This window comes from Haemorhous mexicanus, chromosome 1 (genome assembly GCF_027477595.1).
Source record: "Haemorhous mexicanus isolate bHaeMex1 chromosome 1, bHaeMex1.pri, whole genome shotgun sequence".
In the NCBI taxonomy this organism is placed as follows: Eukaryota; Metazoa; Chordata; class Aves; order Passeriformes; family Fringillidae; genus Haemorhous; species Haemorhous mexicanus.
In genome coordinates, this window is record NC_082341.1 from 106,427,319 (window position 1) to 106,447,972 (window position 20,654).

Genomic DNA, 20,654 nt, shown 5'->3' on the forward strand with positions numbered 1-20,654 from the left:
ACTTCCCTTGCCCATAGTGGACTTTTGTGCAGCAGTAGGTACATGTTAAGAGCTCGAAATTGGCCAAGTCCTGAAAACAGAGCCTAGATACGTGTCCAAGCTGAAATGAGGCTGTTCCTGGACTGAGGCATCTGGGGGAATGCTTTAGAGTTTGCAGTAGCTCTGCAAGCTCTCTGGCAGCCCAAAGTTTGCACTTGTGCTGAGTAACAAAGGTAGTTTCCACCTCCCTTCTAGTGTGATTCAATAGACACAGAATAAAAAGAAAAAGACCCTGAGGCCCTGGTAGGACTTTGATGGGTTCACTTTGCCTGTGCAACCGCTACTTGAAAATCTTTCCATTACACATGAAAGATACAAGAATATTATAGAGCTTTCCAAATGGTGGCATGAAGAGAATCACTGTGACTAAAGTCACTTTATTCCCAAAGGATGGAACTGCTGATGGTGAAGAACAAAATGTTTTAATGCATTGCGAGCAAACATTTTTGTCAGGAACAAATAGCCTTGAGATATCATGCTGAAAGTGGGCATTCACTGTTGTACCAAGATTTTTATTAAAGTCACAAATAAAGAGGATCATGTGATATCATCAGCTTTTTTATCTTTGCATTAGAATGCTATTTTTTGAGTCCAAATGTGTACTAGATTGTATGAAGCAGTAACATAGGTAACTAAATATTTTTAACTGTTAAATGTGCCACATTTGCCATTTTGCAGTATTTTCAAAATCACGAATATCACATATCTCCTTTGTTCCTCTGAGAAGCTTTAACTATTATGACCAATACGCAAATCAGAATAGTTTTCTTGGTTTGTACTCCTATTAACACTGCCTGGCATATGAAAATCCATCTCTTTTCTTCCCTTGATGCAATAAATCACTATTGAGCATCAGCTGACTTTTATTGTTCAAAGCTTCACAATAAGAGCACAGCTGACGTTTGTATTGGTGATGCATAAAGCTGGATAAGAACTAACACAACAACCATCTTCAGCTTAACAGTAATGCTAGCAATAAGTTGCAGGAGCAATTAAAACAGATTCAAGATCCATATATATGTGCAGTTTTCTCTCAAAGCTACTAAAAATCAATTTTCCTTTTTTGCTTTGAAGACACTAGCATTCACTTAACAAATGCTTAACTTTTTGAACTGCTTTTATGCTGCACCTTTGGCGACAAAAAAAATTTAAATAAAGAAACAGAACCTTAATTTTGAGTAACAAGACAGAACTCAGTCCTTTTAATAGTAAACTTGTTAAAATAATCACAGCAGCTGAGAGCTGGTCATGAAAGCAATAAAGAAAGCACGTCCAGTTCCTCCATCTGCCTTTGAACTGCCAGGTGTGATTACAGTGCTACAGTTGTGTGTAACTGAAGAGTCCTGTTGAAATTGCTAAGAATGTTCATTTATTAAAATGCAACTTCTCACGAGCAAAATTTGCAGAGTGAATTGAGGAGTAAGGGTCTGCCAGCTGCAAAAAGAGGACACAGAAACTGGCGCATTGGAACTGGCAGAGTGAGGCACTTCACACTATTTATAATGGTCACAGAACTGAGTGTTGCAGTTTTACATCTGCAAGAGAAAGAAAAATTTTCTGATTAGAACTTTCCAAACACTTTTCCTTTCTGTACCATGAATTATGTGATGGCAGAGATAAATGTGGTGAGGTAGATAATTTCTCTGATATGATGCTCTGCATCACATCATGCATCAGATGATTACCTTTACTTTTTTTTTTTAAAAAAAAAGGAAAAAAAAATTTAAATGGTGGTATTCTAAGGCTTACTTAAAATAAAGCAGTAAAGGCTGTTCTCACATTTTGAGGACTATGAAAATTATCTGTAGTTCTGACTGAAGCTGCATAGGATCTAAATGTCTAAGAGTTGCATTTATAAGCTTCCTAGACTCTTCACTGCATGGTGTATGTTAAAATTTCAGAGTGTGCATTGTTATGGCAATGTGCCATAACACGTTGGTAGACAGGAAAGTGCGTTTGTTCCTATCTAACAGCTTTCTTTTCTCTCTCTAATTCATTTCCCATTTTCATCTTGTGCTTTCTTCTCCCACCTCATAGCCATGCCAAAGTCAATGGCCGTGTATATCTAATAATTAATAGGTGGGTACTTCAATTCTTCCTTTCCTTTAAAACCAATATACCTTTTTTTTTTTTTTTTGGTTACTTCTTAGCTGCCTTAAAGCAAAGTATGTTCTTGCTATGCAGTATTGTGAAGTAAGCAGGGAGATAACGTTGTTCAGGTGTTGCAGTTTCCTAAAGCTGATGAAGCAGTTAATACACCTCTTCCGCATATTTATACATTGCGAGTTTCTTCTCCCAGCTGAGAACTCTCCTAAACTTTGCCCATGCCTCAATGCAGGAATAATTGGTGCTATTTGTAATTGGCTGCAGACAATAGATTTGGTTGAGGAGGCTCGTTTGTCTACCCTTTGTTTGTGCATGGAAAGATGCATGCCTGCATGCGCCTGTGTACACACAGACACACAAATACAGAGACAAACATCCCTGTCTTTCTCCAAGCATGTAAGAATGGGAATTTGAGGGCCTGTTCAGTTAAATATGTGGTATTTACACATGAGTTTCTACAGACTGAAATTTCAGAGTTGGAAAGGGAACACTGAACCCACTGCATGCTAAGGCTGTTAATTCATGGGCTAAGTTGGGGGCTGCAAGATCCAAACTAGAAAAACTGCCATCATGATCATCCCTTTATAAATAGCATCTTGAAAGCTCTGTAAATTAGATTCCTTTCAAAATACTTGACTGGAATAAATGTGAGCTATTTTTAAGTCATCTCTGAGAATAGAAGGACTTCTGAGTTGTTGCCATTACCAAATATAAACAGAAAAACCAAGAGGATGCATTGTTTAGATATTTGTGACTACCTGCTCAAACAAGAAATCAATTTATGAGTCATGTTCATGCTCCTTCTTCAAATGTCATCACATGGTTTGGGTCACTGTTCCTAAGAGTTCACCAGAGCTGGAATTCTGGTCTACAGCAGCCTGTAGGGAGCTGAGGCAGGCAAGCTGGTTGCCAAGGGGCATGGCCAGGAGGCAAGGCTGGGCTCTCACCCATGGGCAATTGTGAACCAGCTATTGAGGGTGAGGATCAGATCTGGAATTGGTAAGAGGTTCATCCACAGTCTGGTGAGGCCCCAGCGAGTCCAAGGAGATAAGCTAGATGTGCAGTGAAGGCAGGGTGTCAGTCTGCATGTCAGGCTCAGGGAGGCAGGGGAGCAGGCACAGACACCGCTGCCATGCAGCCACAACATAGCTGGGAAGGCCTCAGCCTGGACAGAGCACCCCATGAAAGGAGAGGGACCTCTGCACTGAGACTTCCTGGCCTGTCCAAATCTCCCAACAGGGCTTGGATTCAAGCAGCATATCCCCTTAAAGCCCTGTAAAGGCACTCAAGGTCCTGCCAGTGGAGGTATGGCACTGTGTGCTCAGTTTGAGTCTTGGAGACCAAATATTTGGGACATGGGAGACTCGTGTTCTGCAGAGCAGAAAGCTTTCTGTTCTTAAGGCTTTGCATGAAAGATATTTGAGAACTTCTTTTAGCCCGAGAGTTTCAAGCAATTTATAAACAACAACATATTATCAAAGACAAAAGATGCTTAATTATTCATTCAATTAATTAATCTTCTGCTCTAGTAAATTGCAAATAGGTGAAAGTACTAGAAATCCAGCAAGGCACATGTATGATTTCAGTACACAGAAATTGCTTTGTTACCAAAAACTAGATCTATTGGTATACTTCTCAATGTTGATATCATATTTAATAAACCTGAGAGTAAGAAACTGCTCTCAGCTAAAAGCAGTAGTGGCTGTACCTTCAAGGCTTGTTGCCAGCATTATTATTTAGTTATTTCTCTCCCTTAGTATCAGACACAATGCCTTTATGTTATTTGGGGTAATTTCCCACTAGTATGTGGCTTCCAACAATGAAATCATATCTCACTAGCTGTGAAGATATATGGGGTAGCTTGTCTTAAAAATTCCAAACTCGTGAAGTTTTTATATCTTAATGCTTCAGTGTTGTTGGTTACAATATAATGTGATCTTGTAATGGGAAAAAAAAATTGGAAAAGCAATTCTAGCAATACATAGGGAAGTTTTGGAAGAAAGATTCCAAATCGACTAACTTTCCAAACAGTGGGCAGGGCATTTTGTATATCCTTGGATCTCCTAAGCACATGATCCAATGCTTAAGTCTACGGATGCCAATAAAACTAAGCCTACTGGAAACCAAGCTCATACTGAGGCTTTATCAGGTATAGATATTACATGTACCAATCTTTATAACCCCATTTGCCTCCTGGATGTCCAGAACATGGATGGGAATTATATGAATAAGAGAAAGTTGGGTCCACTCATACCAAATCGTATAGAGTTACTGTGTTTCTGTCCAATTTACACTGAGGTAAGTCATTAAATCCTTGATTTACATCAGTGTGAATAGTTTTTTTCATTATAAAAGTCTCTTGGGAAGATACCTCATAAAAATCAGTGCAATTGCATATATACAAAAGCTGTCTGATTGTATGGTTACTTTCATTTCAGGGTGCATTGCCTTTTAAATGAGCACTGGTGGTTTATGGTAACTAGGGATCTCTATAACATTTGAACTGTACTGAAAATTCATTTTGTCTTCTTTATACACTACTCTCTATTGGTACTTTATTAGAGTTTTAGGTAAATATAAGTTAGTTATGTCATTTTAGGGAACACTGATGTTTAGTAACTTTATAGAGATTTGAATATCCTTTCAGTGTATATGCTAGCTGATCTGTGATTTAGATAGGAAAATAATCTAAGACTCCCAAAAGAGATGATTGGTAACAGCCAACATAGCTTTACTAAGGGCAAATAATACCTGACAAATTTGGTGACCTTCCATGATAAGGGTACAGCACTGATAAATAGGGGCAGAGCAACTGACATTGTCTGCCTGGACTTATGCAAAGGGTTTGACAGTATCCCATATGATATCCTTGCCTCCAAATTGGAGAGACGTGATTTTCGTGGATGGGCCACTTGGTGGATGAAAAGCAGTCTGGATGGCCACACGCAGAGTTTGTCAATGGCTCATTGTTCATGAGAGCAGTGACAAGTAGTGTCTCTCAACACCACTACTGGGGCTGAGAGTGTTCAAAATTTCTGTTGGTGACATGGACAGCAGGATCGAGGGCACCCTCAGCAAGTTTGCTGAGGACACCAGGCTGTGTGGTGCTGTCAGCACACTGGAGGGAAGGGATGGCATCCAGAGGGACCTTGACACACTCAGGAGGTGGACCCATGCAAACCTCATGAGGTTCAGCAAAGCAAAGTGCAGGGTCCTACACTTGGGTCACGGCAACACCTAGGGGTTGGACAGAGACATGATGGAGAGTAGCCCTGGGGAGAAGGACTTGGGTGTGATGATTGATGGACAACTCACCACGAGCCAATAGCATGCACTCAGCCCAGAAATGCTGGGCTCCATCCAGAAGAGCATTGTGAGCAGGTCAAAGGAGGTGATTTTGCCCCTCTACTCTGCTCTGGTGAGACCTCATCTGGAGTGCTGCATCCAGCTCTGGGGTCTCCAACATAAGAAGGCCTGGAACTGTTGGAGCAAGTCTAGAGCAGAGGCACAAAGCTGATAAGAGGACTAGAGCACCTTCCTTATGAAGACAGGCTGAGAAAGTTGGAGCTGCTCAGCCTAGTGAAGAAGAAATTGCTTGGAGATGTCACAGAAGCTTTCCTGTATCTGAAGGGGACCTACAGGGAATCTGGAGAGGAACTTTTCATCAGGAATTGTAGTGACAGGAGAAAGAGTAATGGGTACAAATTGAAAGAAGAGAAATTTAAGTTAGATATTAGGAAGAAATTTGTTACTGTTGAGTGATGAGACACTGGAACAGCTTATCCAGGGAGGTTGTGGATGCCCCAGTCCTGGAAGTGTTCAAAGCCAGGTTGGATGGGACTCTGAGCAACCTGGTCTGCTGGGAGGTATCACTGCCCATGGTAGTGGATACTTTAAGGTCCCTTCCCACCTAAACTATTTTATGATTCTGTTTTCAGTAGCCAAAGCTACTGAAATAAATTCTTGAGTATGAAACTTTTTCAGGTTGTTAGACACTCAGGTTCATTGCCCAACCCATGATGAGGAATTTTAGACATGAATGTGGCTAAAACGTGATTAGAGTTTATTACTTGGTATTTTTTTATGTTTGAATGTCTTGTTAAACTTCTAATTGTAAACCACCTTTTCTGCTTTTTGACAATTGGCATGGTATTTCTACTTCAGGATTGTTTAGTCAGATTTCTGTAGTTTTTCCTGCCTTTGAGACTCCAAAGTTTCCATCTTGAAAAAACTGCATCTTCCAAATGATTGAAAAATAATTCTGCTTGTTTGAATTTCTCATTATCTGACTAGTCTATTCTCTTAATTTTTAATGATCAGGAAAAAACCATTTTTAGTTTCTTTAACTGTAAAAAACCTAAAATTGGCAGAATTTCCTGTCCAAATGGTTATAGGCCAGAATTTCACATCAAAAAAAATAAATCCCTGAGATGGTACTATGGCATTTTAGAACTGCCTTACAGGTCCTTGAAAGTATGCTAAGTGTAGTAATTTCAATAGCATAACGAAACATTTAATGACCTAATCATACACTTGCCAAAGGGAGAATTCATTGCAAGGAGTCATATTCAAAGGGAAACTGAATTTTCTACAGCTATGGGAGGTGAGTCCCAACAGCACAGTTTTGGGAGAAAAAAGAAAACCATAAGAAAATATTTATCTTCTCTAGTAAAGAAAATATATATACTGAATAACCTCAAGGGGAAAAAAGGCATCATGGCACTAGAGAAATATTGTTTCTGTGTTAAATTGGTCGTATCCCAGTTTTGGTAGTGTGAAGCTTACTGATGGATTTAGATGAAGACTATTATAAATTGAAGAAAAATTTTCTGTGAGATGTGGCAAAGAGAGAGAGAATGAATGGCACTATCAAAGACAGATATTATAAAAATCTTCTGAAGGTGCAACTATGGAATTCTTGCTTTTGTTTGTTCCCAAAATGGTAGCTGGAAGAAAAATTGCAAATTCCTTGGCTTTCCAGGTGCATCTTTTAATTGGAGGAAGGTGGAAATGCATTTGCAGTGATAGGTCAGATACTTGTGATGGTTCAGCTGCATTACTCAGAGAATGGTACAGCGCTGACCACGTTTAGCACTGGTGTGAATAGGTTGCCCCCTTTCCATCTGTGCTGCAAATCCATGTTTCTTTATAGAAGCACCCCGTGAATGTCATGATGGCATGCTCTTGGCATCAGAAGGCTTCTGCAGATGGAGTAGGAGAATGCTTTATGACTTGTGATGTAGCATGACGTATTTGTCAATGACCTTCTTCTGTAACCCCTCTGTTCTCATCTCCCTTTTTCTTTCTGTTCCAATTACTTTGAGCAGCCTCAAGAAAAAAATACCAAACCACCAAAATGAGTAAGTCCCCTGTGAAGTCATGAAATGTTTCCTCTTAATGTCATTTCATGCTTCTACATCTTAAACTCTGACCATTTTCTCCAGTGGGGAAAATGTCAAGTTTAAGTGTCAATACCACTCATTACTAACTAACCATTAGTATCTGAGTGAGAAGTAGTTACTAATACATTCCAACAACTCAATTTTCAGTGTGTGTTTGGAGACAGTACCAGAACCATTAACTGTTCTACTTCTAAGGCATTTTCCATGAACAGTTAATTCTTTTCTAATCAAACAGTTTGAAAAAGACTGCAATGTCTTTACTACTCAGTTTGCTGACATGCTACTCTTTACCTGCAGACTGGTGCACCAAGATGGAAGCCTGCCTGACATAACTATGATGAATCTAACAGCCAGCAGAGAAAAGGAAGAGGATAAAATGCTGGAAGAGGCTGGTGAGAAAAGAATGGAAGAGCCAGAGGGGGAGGGAGGGAAAGGGAGGGTCAAAAAAGGAAAAGAAGAAGAGAAGGAGGATGAGGATAAAGAAGATGATGATGATGATGACAATGAAGACAATGAATCAGAGGAAGAAGAAACTACAGGTAAGCTCTACAGAATGCAAATTTTTCTTTCTTTGATCTTAATTAATAGTGTCAGTAGGTAGTTTGTTATTGGTCTTCCCTGTTAGCTTCAATCACCAGGTTTTCCTTCTAGTTTCACATGCAGCCTGTGTCAAAGAGCCTGAACTGAGCAGATGGCTACTTGTCAATTATTCAACAGGCTACAGGCTCTTCTTGGGAAAAATTGTACTGTAGGATGCTGAGAAGAAGAAACACTGGGTTTGTTCACAGAAACCCAGTGCCCATTTCTTCTGGGTGGTCTGGGTTAGATTATTTGAAGGCTACCCCAAATCCTAAGTACTTCTTTAGAGTGAAATCTTCTTACAACAAAGAAAATAATACACATACTTATTTAATACCTGATACTGCATGCTTTCAAGGCATCTCTCCCCAGAAGTCCCAATGGCTTTGCTTCATTATTTATGCCATATTTGAGTGTCAGTGTCATATTTTTCAGTTCTGAATATGGAATATGTAAGTGATGCCGGATGAACATAAAAAAAGCTTAAGGGCAGACATGGGTATGGCTTATACTATCATCCTTGATATTGTCAATATGACCTTCTAAAATGAATTATTGCCATAACTCAGTTCAAAAGTGAAACTAGGAAAGAGCACTTAACACTCAAGGCAGATGTATTCTTTGAAAAGGGCCTTACTACAAATTTAGTTACTCATGACAATAATCACAGGTCTGTGACACCTAAATAGGGAGAGGATCTTTGTCAAGGCAAAATGGCAGCATATCAGGCTTAGCAGCCTTAGGGAATCAGGGAATCATTCTTAAGATCATTGAGTCCAATCATTAACCCAGCACTGCCATATCCACCACTAAACCATATTCCTGAATGCCACACCTGTGCATCCTTTAAATGCCTCCAGGGATGGTGACTCCACCACTTTCCTGGACAGTCTGTTCCAGTGCCTGAACCTCATCTAAAACCACTTACCTTTCTTGGCTGGAGCAGCTGTTGTCACAGAAGTGGTCGTGGGCCATGGAAACCTTTTTTGGCCAGGTTTCATACTGTCTGTGAGGGGTGAGGGGTCTGCTGCACTCCAGCCATTCCAGCTTGTTGGAAGGGCTTTGGGAAAGTAACCAGCTGGTGAACATTACTCTGTGCAGTGACTCGTGCAAGCAGGAAAGTGGGGAGCTGCAGCTGGTGTTGCTTGAAATAGCACAAGGGGATGCATCTTTAAGCTGCACATGGCATTTATTTCTGCTGGGGTTATAGCATTTTTACACAGCCATGTGGCCAGAGCTTTGACATGAAACACATTCATATGTACAGACTTCACTACAGAGTGTTGTACAATCTTTCAGTGGATGCAGTTAGACCTGCATTTTATTCCCTTATGTGTGTGTGTTGCCTGGCCATGGTAGACAAAGCACCTTATCTGCCTGGTCCACTTAAATGGCACTGTCTGGATATGTCTTGCATGATGCAATACTGCAAATGAAAACAAATGCAATGAAAGAATGAGTGAGAACATCTAACTCTGTAAAGACTTCTCCTAAATACTCTCATTGTGCTTATAAAAAAATACATGTAGGATTGGAGTTCTGTAGCTTAATTAATTTCTCAAGTTTAATTATGTGCTTACAGAATTCACATCACTCAGCATTTTTGTTAGGATTTTCTAAGTTGGGTTTGGAGAAAAAACACAAAGGGAAAAAATGGAATTTATTTGTGAGGTGTTCCAGAAGTGTGATTTTTCACACAAATGTTCATGTGTTCTTCACACAAATATGCATGAGTAACCAACTTGGTGTGCTTTACATATAAAATAAAGTGATAATTTGAAATAATTTCCTAAAGAAGGTGGTAACTCCTTTGCATTTTTACCAGCTTAGACAAGGATGTGCTTTGGTATCACTTGCAAATGTTTCCATCTCTGATATAAAGAATGTTCTCTCAGCATGCAAAATCCCTCCTAATCTCCAAAATGCTTCTGAAACCCTGGATACAGTGTGAAAACTCTATATGTACCAGCCAGATGAAACAGTTTTACAGCCAGCCCACAAGCAAAGTCCTCACTTAGAGAGCACTGTTCAGCAAATGTATTGTCATGCACACTCACATGTAACAGGTGATGCCACAAGCTTGCTCACTGGAGTACTATTTGGGAGGATGGCTTTTTTAGCCAAACACCCCTGTGCAGGGAGACTTTCACCCAGCTTCAGGATCTCCACTTGATAAAGCTTTTTAACAGAGGGAAATATTTGACTGGGCTACAGTTTGCCTTTCTTGATTTAGATGTCCTGTGAAGGCACTGGTCACAGTCTTAAGAGGCTGTGCTGTTTTCAAGGCAGTTTAGATAATTCTGACATCTGTAGATTTCTATAGTAAAATTGTTTCATCCCTTGTGACAGGAATCCAAGTCCTAGTGTACATGGATTTCTTCCAATCTGGCTGAAAAGCATTCTGAGTAGTAGTAGTAGTAGTAATAGTAGTCTGTGCATTCTGAAAATAGGCTGGTTCCATAGCTTCCAAGCATCAAAAAAAAAATTTTTTTCTGAGTTGGAAAAGGACCAGGGCTGGAATTAGTTCCTGAGTGAGATCTCTAAGCTTAGGTCCAAAAGTACTGGAGGACAAAGTCCAAAAAGAGCCCTGATGAGAGGAATAAAAGCAAAATTGGCAAGAAAGGCCACCACTGCTGCTTTTGAAGTGCAGAATCCTTCCAGGGAATGTGGGTCAGAAGGGAAAGCACCCCAGCTAAGTGAGCTTCAACCCCACTTTTAGTTAGTTGACTACTGAGCTGTGCCTTTATCCTCCATCTTATCTTACTCTAAGGCTTAGAAGAGAAGCAGAAAGATCGTTGTTGTCTAGTGGAGTATTCCATTTCACAGAGACCTTCTGGTTTTGTCCTTACAATGGTTCTGCTTGAACATCCCTGCAGACTTGAGGAACAAGTGGCATCTGGTGATCGACCGCCTTACAGTGCTATTTTTGAAATTCCTGGAGTATTTTCACAAGATGCAAGTCTTTGTGTGGTGGCTGTTGGAGCTGCACATCATCAAAATTGTTTCCTCTTACATCATCTGGGTCACAGTGAAAGAGGCAAGTAAACACCCACTGCAAAACTCTTACACATCATGTCAGCATCTGCCATGGGGTTGCAGGTGTAGGGAGAGGGCTTCCTCCTGTCAGACCTCACTGAAACTGTGGGATCCAGCTGGGTTTGTTCACCTGCTGGGAACCTGCCTTGACATCTTCCACATTCTCCCTGTTTCAAGTCTCAGCCCCCTTTTCTCCAAGTAATACCTTTTCTCCAGGTATTAAAACTTCATTAGTCCAATTCTTTGGATTTAAGGGACCTAATCCCTCTCCTGCTCAAGCTATCTATGGGCACCATCCAAGAATGGAAGGCATAGAAAAGGACTGGGAAGATAAATGTAAGGAAATTACTTAAACTTGTTCTGGTGTTTAGGAAACAAGAATATGAAACTATGCCTGAAGAAAAGGGGAGCAACACTTTTAGCTGTGCTTTTGGTGTGGGCAATGCGAGTTCTCCACGTGACATAGCCAATTCTTGAACAGGGTAGTAAGACGAGATTCACTAAAAACAAAAAGATACCCCTTTTCTCAAATTTTTTCTTTGGGAGAGAAGTCAAGAGGATGAAGGTCAGTGGCACAGACACATGGATCTGTGCCATCTCTTCTTTGTTTCTTGTGTACTAAAGCAGCAGAAGCTACATGTGGTCCTTTGCATTTAACATCTGTTGATAAAGAAGACATGGAGTTTTGTGGATCCAATAGTATTAATATTATGTAGGTGGTAAATGTCTTCTTAAACCAAGTGTAAAGTTTTTCCTTCTTCACTTACTACTTTGTGTCTGTGTTATTGTGGGTATTGTTGTAATTTTTTTTTTTTTGTCAGTATTTTCCTCAAAGTTTCTGCATGTCCCTTTTTTTTAAATTATTCCTTTTTTTATATGCTGTGGAAAAGGTCAAATTTTCTCAGTTCTTTTGTTGCTCCACGTAATTGCTGCACTGTTTTTGTGTTTTCAGGTGTCTCTACTTAACTTTGTGTTTTTAATTGCCTGGGCTCTTGCTTTGCCATATGCTCAGTTTCGCCCACTGGCATCAAGTATCTGCACTGTTTGGACATGTGTAATTATTGTCTGCAAAATGTTGTATCAGCTCACATCTATTGATCCCAAGGATTTTTCCAGAAACTGTACATTGGTGAGTACAAGTATGTATTAAAAAGGTTTGACTGCTGTCTTCCTCAGTGAAGGAGAGCAAAAGGAAGCATATGAACTACAAAAATAACAGTTCACCTGATGTATTATTGTTAATTATCATACCGTTCCCAAGCACTCTTAAAGTCCTGTTTTATAACTGTTGCATTTTCTTTTTAGCCAGGAGAGAATGAAACTAAAGTCAATTTAGAAGAACTGAAAACCTCAGTGCTCTACAGTGGGCCAGTTGATCCTTCGGAGTGGGTTGGATTGAGAAAGTCTAGTCCCCTTCTTGTGTACTTAAGGGTAACTTCTTTTTTGTCTGTATTCAGATATCTTCTTTTTTGTGATGAAAGTAGCACTGTCTTTGAAATAAATAATCTGTCACACACACAAAAAAATGTTATGCAAACCATTGATAATAGGGAAGTACACAGGGAAAGAGGCAACAGAAAACCACATCTGTTGCACAGAACATATCTAGAAGGGATCAAGTAGCAATTAAGTTATTCCTTCATGTAGAATTATCACTTTTGGACTCTGCTATCTGTTAAAAGCTCTTTAAGAAATGTGATATTTAAGTAATTAACAGATACATGGCATTCAGGTGCCAAAGGACTGATGGGTCTAATTGGAGTAATTGCCCTGAATGGCAGTGTGTGCTAGAAGTTAATTTTCTAAGTGCTTATTCCTTAGCCACAGTTTAGAAAATATAATGAGTTAAGAGAATCATTCATTCAAACACTAGTAAATGGATGTCTTTTGTTTTTCTACTTGGTTTTGGTTGATGCCTGTGAGCAATGTTTTACTATTCCTGTCTTGATTAAAAAGCTTTACTTACAGTGAAAATGTGCCAAGTCCTGGGGAAAACTATACCTGTTATCAATTTAAAGAATCTCCAACATTCTATATACACAGTTTAAGGTTGAGAGAAAATAAAAAAATCCCAGTGGCACCTGCTTCAGGAGATTCTTGTCTCAAATATATCTCAACGAACAGAGATCTAGAGTTTGCCACTTCTGCTTCAGTTATGATTTCCTTGAGGGACTTTCTCTGAGCTGGTTCTTTTTAGCCAGCTTTTGGAGTTAGTTAGTATCTCTCTTCTATTTAGCATAGGACAGATCTCCCTCCTGAGATAAATAAAATATCACTGCGTAGCCACGTCTGAGTGTGTCCTCGTCAATCTGGCTTTGGGACAGAAGGAGCTGTGCCTGAGAGAAGACTGACAGATAGACTGTTCATGTGAAATAGTGCCTAGGTTAAATTTGCTCTACCCAACATCCTTGTTTTTGAAAGTCAGTGCTTGACAGCTAAACCTCTACCGTTGTTTTTTGTGTATGTTTGTATCTTCTATCTCCTACAAAACAAAACCTGACACCTTAAGAGAATCTATGAAATATGGGAGGGCACATTGATGATGTTTTCCTTCCCTTCATTTCCACAACAAGAGTTTTTACTATAGTATTTTTTAATTAATATCTTTATATGTGTCTTCTGGATGTCTGTGTGATTCTTCAAAATCCAAGAATTGGTGTGAACCTTAATTTGTTTCAATCATAATATCTGGGAATAGGTGCCAGTGCATTTTGGAGTGCAGAAGTCCTCAGTGATAACATCCATATGACTGTTATGGGTTTATACTTATCACAAAATTTTATAGCATCTTGTGGCTTTGACTTTTATTTAAAATTCTCCTGATTGTGTCTCCCATAGAATAACTTACTGATGCTGGCTATTCTGGCCTTTGAAGTTACAATCTACCGTCACCAAGAATACTACAGATGTCGAAATAACCTCACTGCACCTGTGACTAAAACCATTTTCCATGATATTACAAGAGCACATCTGGATGATGGACTTGTAAACTGTGTCAAGTATTTCATAAACTACTTTTTCTACAAGTTTGGTTTGGAGGTAAATATGCACTACTTTTCTTTAGATTAACATTCCAAACCTTTTGAATGTGTTATTTTTGAATAGTAGCTTGGGTTGTGTTTGACATCCAGAGGCTTATTAGTCATCGTTCGTGTTAGTCATCTCTGTTTCCTTACCTTGTCTGTTTGTTCATCTGCACATGAAATGTACTTTCAAAGAATCTTTCCATAAATAGTGATTTTTCACAGTTTTCTATGCCTCTCTGAAGGAAGCAGCTCCCAGAGTAATGCATCCTAAATTCATAATGTTGCTCTTGACCTATCTGTTAAACATTACCACCACTATGATCAATGGAGTAAACTTTTCATAGCCATCTGAGGATTAAGAATGAATGAAAATTTAAAAAGCCCAGCAAGTTATTTCCTTTGGGAAATAATTTTAAATCATTCTAATCTGGGGAGAGAGAAAGCAAAATAGCATAGTGAGCTGAATAAATGAAGTTTTCACAAAGTTTCAAAGCATGTTTCATGGAACTGAGTGAAGGGACTGCTTTCAGTGAAGCCAGAGAACAGAAAGGCTGAAATGCAGAGCCTTTAGAATAATGGAAAACTAAATCTGTCTTGCAGAAATTGACTGGATTTGTCTATCACCGATTGAAGCTGTATGGTCCAAATGCCTTGTCCATTTCCTACATGAGGACACGTTTTAATTATACCAATCTTAGTAGTTCCTCTTCTTCTCCACATCTGTACATCCTATCAAAATATGTGGCTGTGCAATGTGTTCTTTGCTTGGCAACAAATGAACATTTCACATACTAGCTATTGTGATGAGGCTCCCTCCTTCTGGTATCTTTTTATATCACACCTGCTACAGACAGAAGAGTATAAAAAATTTGGGTGTTTGGGTGGAGTGGTGGAAATGGCTGTTGGAGCATGCTTGTTTGCACAAGGTTCCTGCAGTCAGACACAGGCACATCCAGGCATTCTGTCAGGATCCACAATAGTTTATTATTGCTGTATTGACTAGTCATGAGGTTGTAAAAGTTGTTTATGTTTCTTTACTTTGTTTCCAGACCTGTTTTCTTCTATCAGTGAATGTGATTGGTCAAAGGATGGATTTTTATGCAATGATTCATGCCTTCTGGCTGATTGCTGTATTGTATCGACGTAGGAGAAAAGCTATTGCAGAGATCTGGCCAAAATATTGCTGTTTTCTAACATGCATCATTACATTCCAGTACTTCCTTTGCATTGGCATCCCACCTGCTCCTTGTAAAGGTAAGGACACCCTTCATGTAAAATTACTGCTTGTTGCTTTTATAGAATAATGCTGGAAAATTGGCAAGTGTTCTGAAGAAAAGGATTAAGTAATTGTTATGAAGTACTGATTGATTTTTTACACGCTCCTGCCACACAGACTATCCATGGAGAAGTGGCAATGCCAACTTCAACTCCAACATCATAAAGTGGTTATACTTTCCAGACTTCATTGTGAGACCAAACCCTGTCTTCCTCGTGTGTAAGTATTTTAGCACATTGTTATAAAGTGTTTATATGTCCTTTGCTTAAGTCATCTGTACAGTGGAATTTGAAGCCAGCCTTTCATTTACACTTCAGCAGCAAGCTGACAGATTTTTTGGGTGATTGAATACTAAGCATGACTTTGAATATAGTAGAAAAATTCACAGAGTTAGTAATTTTTTGCATCTGCTTTTCCCGTATCCCTTTTTTATTAATTTGACATTAAAATGTATGAATATTTCCCCTTTTCTTATTTATTTCTCCATAAAATTCATAGACAATGACAGGTAAAAAAACCTAAAAGCATGAATAAATTTCAATTCAGAGCTGAATGTATTGAAAACCACTCAGTCTTGGACGTTCAAAGTGTGGGAAAACAGTCTGGTAACGACATTATGATACATCACAACTCTCCTTACACCTATGCTGATGACTGAATTTTTCCTTGAAATCACTGCTTTCTCCTAGATGACTTCATGCTGCTTCTGTGTGCATCCTTGCAAAGGCAGACATTTGAAGATGAAAATAAAGCTGCGGTACGGATCATGGCTGGAGACAATGTGGAAATTTGCATGAACCTTGATGCAGCATCTTTTAGCCAGCATAATCCTGTTCCTGACTTCATCCACTGCCGGTAAAAACTGAATCTTAAACACTTGGAAAATACAGTGCTTCATTTTCTCAAAGTTTACTAGGCTAAAAGTCATTCTCACAGGTTCCAATTTTAGTTGGAATTTGTATTCATGTATGTTCCCATCTAACATACTGCTGTATGAGAGAGCAGAGAGTTAATTTCTGGGTATTCAGCATCTGCTTTAGAACAGGGTAGATGCAAAAACGTCTTCCTAAAACTGATTATTGTTTTAAGTGCTCTCCAGAGAAGTTCAGTGATAAATTTGCCTGAAAGTCTGCATTCACAGAATCATAGACTTGTTTAGTTTGGAAAAGACCTTTAAGATCATCATGTCCCACCCCTGTCTTAGACAACCAGCACATTGCAAAATATTCACCTTTAGGTCACAAGTTTTTGCATGCTATTTGTGCACATGTGGATTTAGAAAGTTTGAGAAAAAAAGAGTAGTTTGGCTGTTAGATTAATCTAACCCTCTAATATTTCCAACTCCAGAAAAATTCTTGGTAGTCAAATCTGAGTTTCCCTCCATGAATGTCCAGTGGGGCAGAATTTATGGTGGACTTAAACCATGCTCTGCTGGTTTCCCCCCAAACACAGACCTGTTAGCAAGAATCCATTGTAGTCTGCAGTTTCCCATGTATGTGTTTAATCCCAAAAAGTTATCAGTTGTGTCCTGCTGAGTTGTTCTCTAAGAACAATCAAAATAATACTCTAAGAGACTGACCTTTGTGCTATTTCATCTAGGCATAAGAACCATAAAGGTGTCTTGGAAGGAGAACTGACATGTCTTCCTGTTCCTGAGCATTGCATACCAAGGTTGTTTAAGAAGGTGAATGACAGATAAAGGGGCAGAGCTAGGCAGGCTGTTCTGAGCAACCTTCAAACAATGGAACTCTTCCATTGCGTGATCATTTCAGAAAACACAGATTAGCTCAGCTCTTCTAAATTTTGCTGGACATGCTCTTACTTGAAGTCATCTCTGAAAGATAGTGCAGTATCAGAAGAGTAAATGGGAAGAGTGAGATTTCTTAGCTGTGGTGTTCTGTCAGACTTGATCTGTGAATGCATGTTACCCACAGATGTCTGACTATGACAGGAATACAAAAATGTCTAGAATTAATGTCCATAAGAATCTCCCTTTTGATGACAGACTTATTTCTTTTACCAGACAAATGGTATCACTAGAAGTCCTACCCAAGATCTTTAGGATGATCCTGCTATTTCTGTTACATTGAAACATTCAATTGACTCATTTGTCCAGAGATTTATAGTTGCTACTGTGCAAAGGTTGAGTAGTTCTCCCCTGTGAGAATTTCCAGTCTACACAGTGGACCCAGTGCTCAAGATTCAGTAACATAAGCAGGAAGGGAGAAGTATTAATGTTTCTTCAAAAGGCTTTATCAAGTGAGAATGCTTTCAAAAAGACATCTGACAAATAGGTCAGGTATCTTTGCCTTGGTTGAGAAACAACGTAGTGGAGATTACCTGAGTTTTTCTCTTGCCACTGCAGTTGTGTCCATCTTAGCAAAGGCTGATGCAGCAGTTGAATTGGGCATGCTGATGTGTTTAGTCACTGGTAAAAACCATCACTGGTTTCTGACAGAAAGATCAAATTTTCCTCCCTAAGTCCAGAAAAAAAATCATTCTGGAAAAAACCTATTACAGATGGGAATGTGTTTTAAAGCTGTCTTCGGAAGAGAAAAAGACAAGAAAATCACTGTTTTTTAAACAGCTTCTTTTGGGATCTTTTCTATGTTCTCTGGAATCTGATTGGTAATTCTGGTCATCTGTGTAAGATATACCCATATGGACAAACATGAAACTTTGAAACTCAGAGGGTATTTGAAGATTTTGGGTGGTAATCAGAGTCAGGAAAACAAAGTTCAAGCTGATCTGGCCTTCTGCCCCTCCACAATCCTTTGGGTTAATTTCTGTGGTTTGGTTCATGTGCATGGGATGCATCAACTTGAAGCATTGGTGGCAGGACATCCGCCAGACACACTGATGGGTGTGTGCTGACCAAAGAGACCTGTGGAGAGGTGATTAACAATATGCAACCATTTAATTGGGAGTTCACTGCATGTGTTAGGAAGTAGGTAATGTTGCTGATTGAGAGTACAAAAAGCCCCAGAAAATCAAAGAACCCATTAGTGGAGGTGAGCTGAACAAATAAACTGCGATCACTTTATATTTGTTCCACCTAAATGTCAAAAATCTGTGAAACCATTTCATGTGACAGTTTTATGTTGTGTGAATAAGGAGAAGAAGGAAAACAAGGCAGAGAAAGAGAAAAGAATGGGGATATTTCTGTTTGAAAAATGAATAATGAATTACTAGAAAACCTATTAATTACCACATTCAGGAGCAAAAGATATTCCTGTTTCTAATATCTTTTCTTGTAGATATTTGGGAATCATGGAATCATAGACTGGTTTGCATTGAAATGGAAGGGACCTTCCATTTCAAAGGAAGATATCTAATTCCAACCTCCCTAGCAAAAGTAGTGACATCTTCCACTAGACCAGGTTGCTCAAAGCCCCATGCAACCTGGCTTGGAACAGTTGCAGGATGGGGCATCCACAACTCCAAGTAACCTGTTCCAGTGCCACATTACATTCTTAGTAAAGAATTCCTATTATCGAATCTAAATCTCTCCTCTTCTAGCTTAAAACCCTTCCCCTTGTCTCATCCCTGTATCCCTGTGTAAACACTTCTGGTTTTATAGGACACCTTTAATTACCAGAAGAACACAATGAGGTCTCACCAGAGATTTCTCTTCTTCACGCTGAACAACTCCAACTCTCTCAGCCTTTCCGTATAGGAGAGGTACCCTGATCATGTTTTTGGGCCTCTTCTGGACTTATTCTAACAGGTCCCTGTCTTTCTCAGACTGAGGACCCCAGACCTTAACACACTACTCCAGATGGTATCTCATGAGGGCAAAGTAGAGTGGGAGAATCACCTCCCTTGACCTCTTTTGAAGGAGCCCAGGATGCAGTTGGCTTTCTGGGATGTGAGTGCAAATTGTCAGCTCATGTCCAGCTTTTCATCCATGAGAACCCCCAAGTCCTTCTCATCAGGAGTGCTGTCAATTAATTCCTCTCCCAGTCTGTGCTCGTGTCTGGGATTTCCCTGACTCAGATGCAGGACATTGCACTTGGACTTGTTCAACTTAATGCAGTTCATATGGGCCCACTTCTCAAGCTTTTCCAGATCCCTCTGGATGGCATCCCATTCTTCTGTTGGGCCAACTGCATCATTCAGCCTGGTGCCATCTGCAAACCTGCTGAGGGTGCTCTTATTCCCACTCTCTGTGTCACTGATGAAGATATTGATGACCACCTGTCCCAGGACAGAGCCCTGAGAGAAGCCACTCATCACCTGCCTCCATCTGGACATAGAGCCATTGTCCCCAACTGTCTGGCTACATCCATTCAGCCAATTCTCTATCCACTGAATGAATAGTCCATTTTGTCAAATCCATGTCACTCCAGTCTAGAAAGACAAGGATGTTGTGTAGGACCATCTTGAAGGTTTTACAAAAGTCCAGGTAGATTACATTTCTCTATATGTTGACCTTATAGAGTGTTGCAGTCATTCCATCATAAAAAAGCGGACAGGTACAATTTTCCTTTAGTGAAAGGTGCTAGGATCACCTTCTTGTCTTGCATATGCCTTAACATTGCTTCCATGAAGACCTGCTCCATGATCTTCCCAAACACATAGAAAAGGCTCACTCATCTGTAGTTTTACAGGTCTTCCTTCCACCCCCTTTTAAGCTATAACTTCTCTCTTTTTTGGTTTTTTGGGTTTTTTTTTGTAGTGTTAGCTGCATGAATGTGTAATGGGAACATGTAGGATGGCGTCCCTAAGTATAAACAGACCTTCTTTTAGTAGGAACTGCATAATAGTTCTTGTGTTTCTTTGAGCTCTTAAATGTCTCTTTCAGTGCTTTCACTACAATATAGATTATCCCAGGCTTTAGATTACATTGTTTTTGAGAGGTTACACTGCACACATGCAATCCTAAATGCCTAATTTGCTTCAAAGAAGCACCAGTAGATAGGCCAATACATGACAGTACCTTAACATGACTGAATATTTTATTAGGAGTTTTAAGTCTTTTAAAAAAGGACTCTCAAGCTCTGGGTAATCCACTGAAGATCTACCTCAGAAGAAAATGTGTGTATCTGGCCTCCATCCAAGACGATTTGGAACTGAAAGAGCTTTGTCTAAAAACGTTTCTTATGATTTTCAGGAGAAAAAAAGCATAAGAAGCATGAGAAAGCATAAGAAGTTTGAGAACACTCTAAGCATTCAGTAGCATGGACAAGA

General features: G+C 39.5%; 1 protein-coding gene across 3 annotated transcripts in view; it reads left to right on the forward strand.

Moving 5' to 3' along the window:
- The window catches only part of PIEZO2 (piezo type mechanosensitive ion channel component 2), a 287,559-nt gene that overhangs the window by 208,395 nt on the left and 58,510 nt on the right, over positions 1-20,654 (forward strand). For all 3 annotated transcript variants that reach the window (XM_059857974.1, XM_059857981.1, XM_059857989.1), the window contains 8 exons: positions 7,845-8,086; positions 11,003-11,163; positions 12,115-12,291; positions 12,468-12,593; positions 14,001-14,201; positions 15,238-15,442; positions 15,582-15,683; positions 16,154-16,319. In XM_059857974.1, coding sequence (XP_059713957.1) covers positions 7,845-8,086; positions 11,003-11,163; positions 12,115-12,291; positions 12,468-12,593; positions 14,001-14,201; positions 15,238-15,442; positions 15,582-15,683; positions 16,154-16,319 — 1,380 coding nt within the window. The remainder of the gene's footprint in view (positions 1-7,844; positions 8,087-11,002; positions 11,164-12,114; positions 12,292-12,467; positions 12,594-14,000; positions 14,202-15,237; positions 15,443-15,581; positions 15,684-16,153; positions 16,320-20,654) is intronic.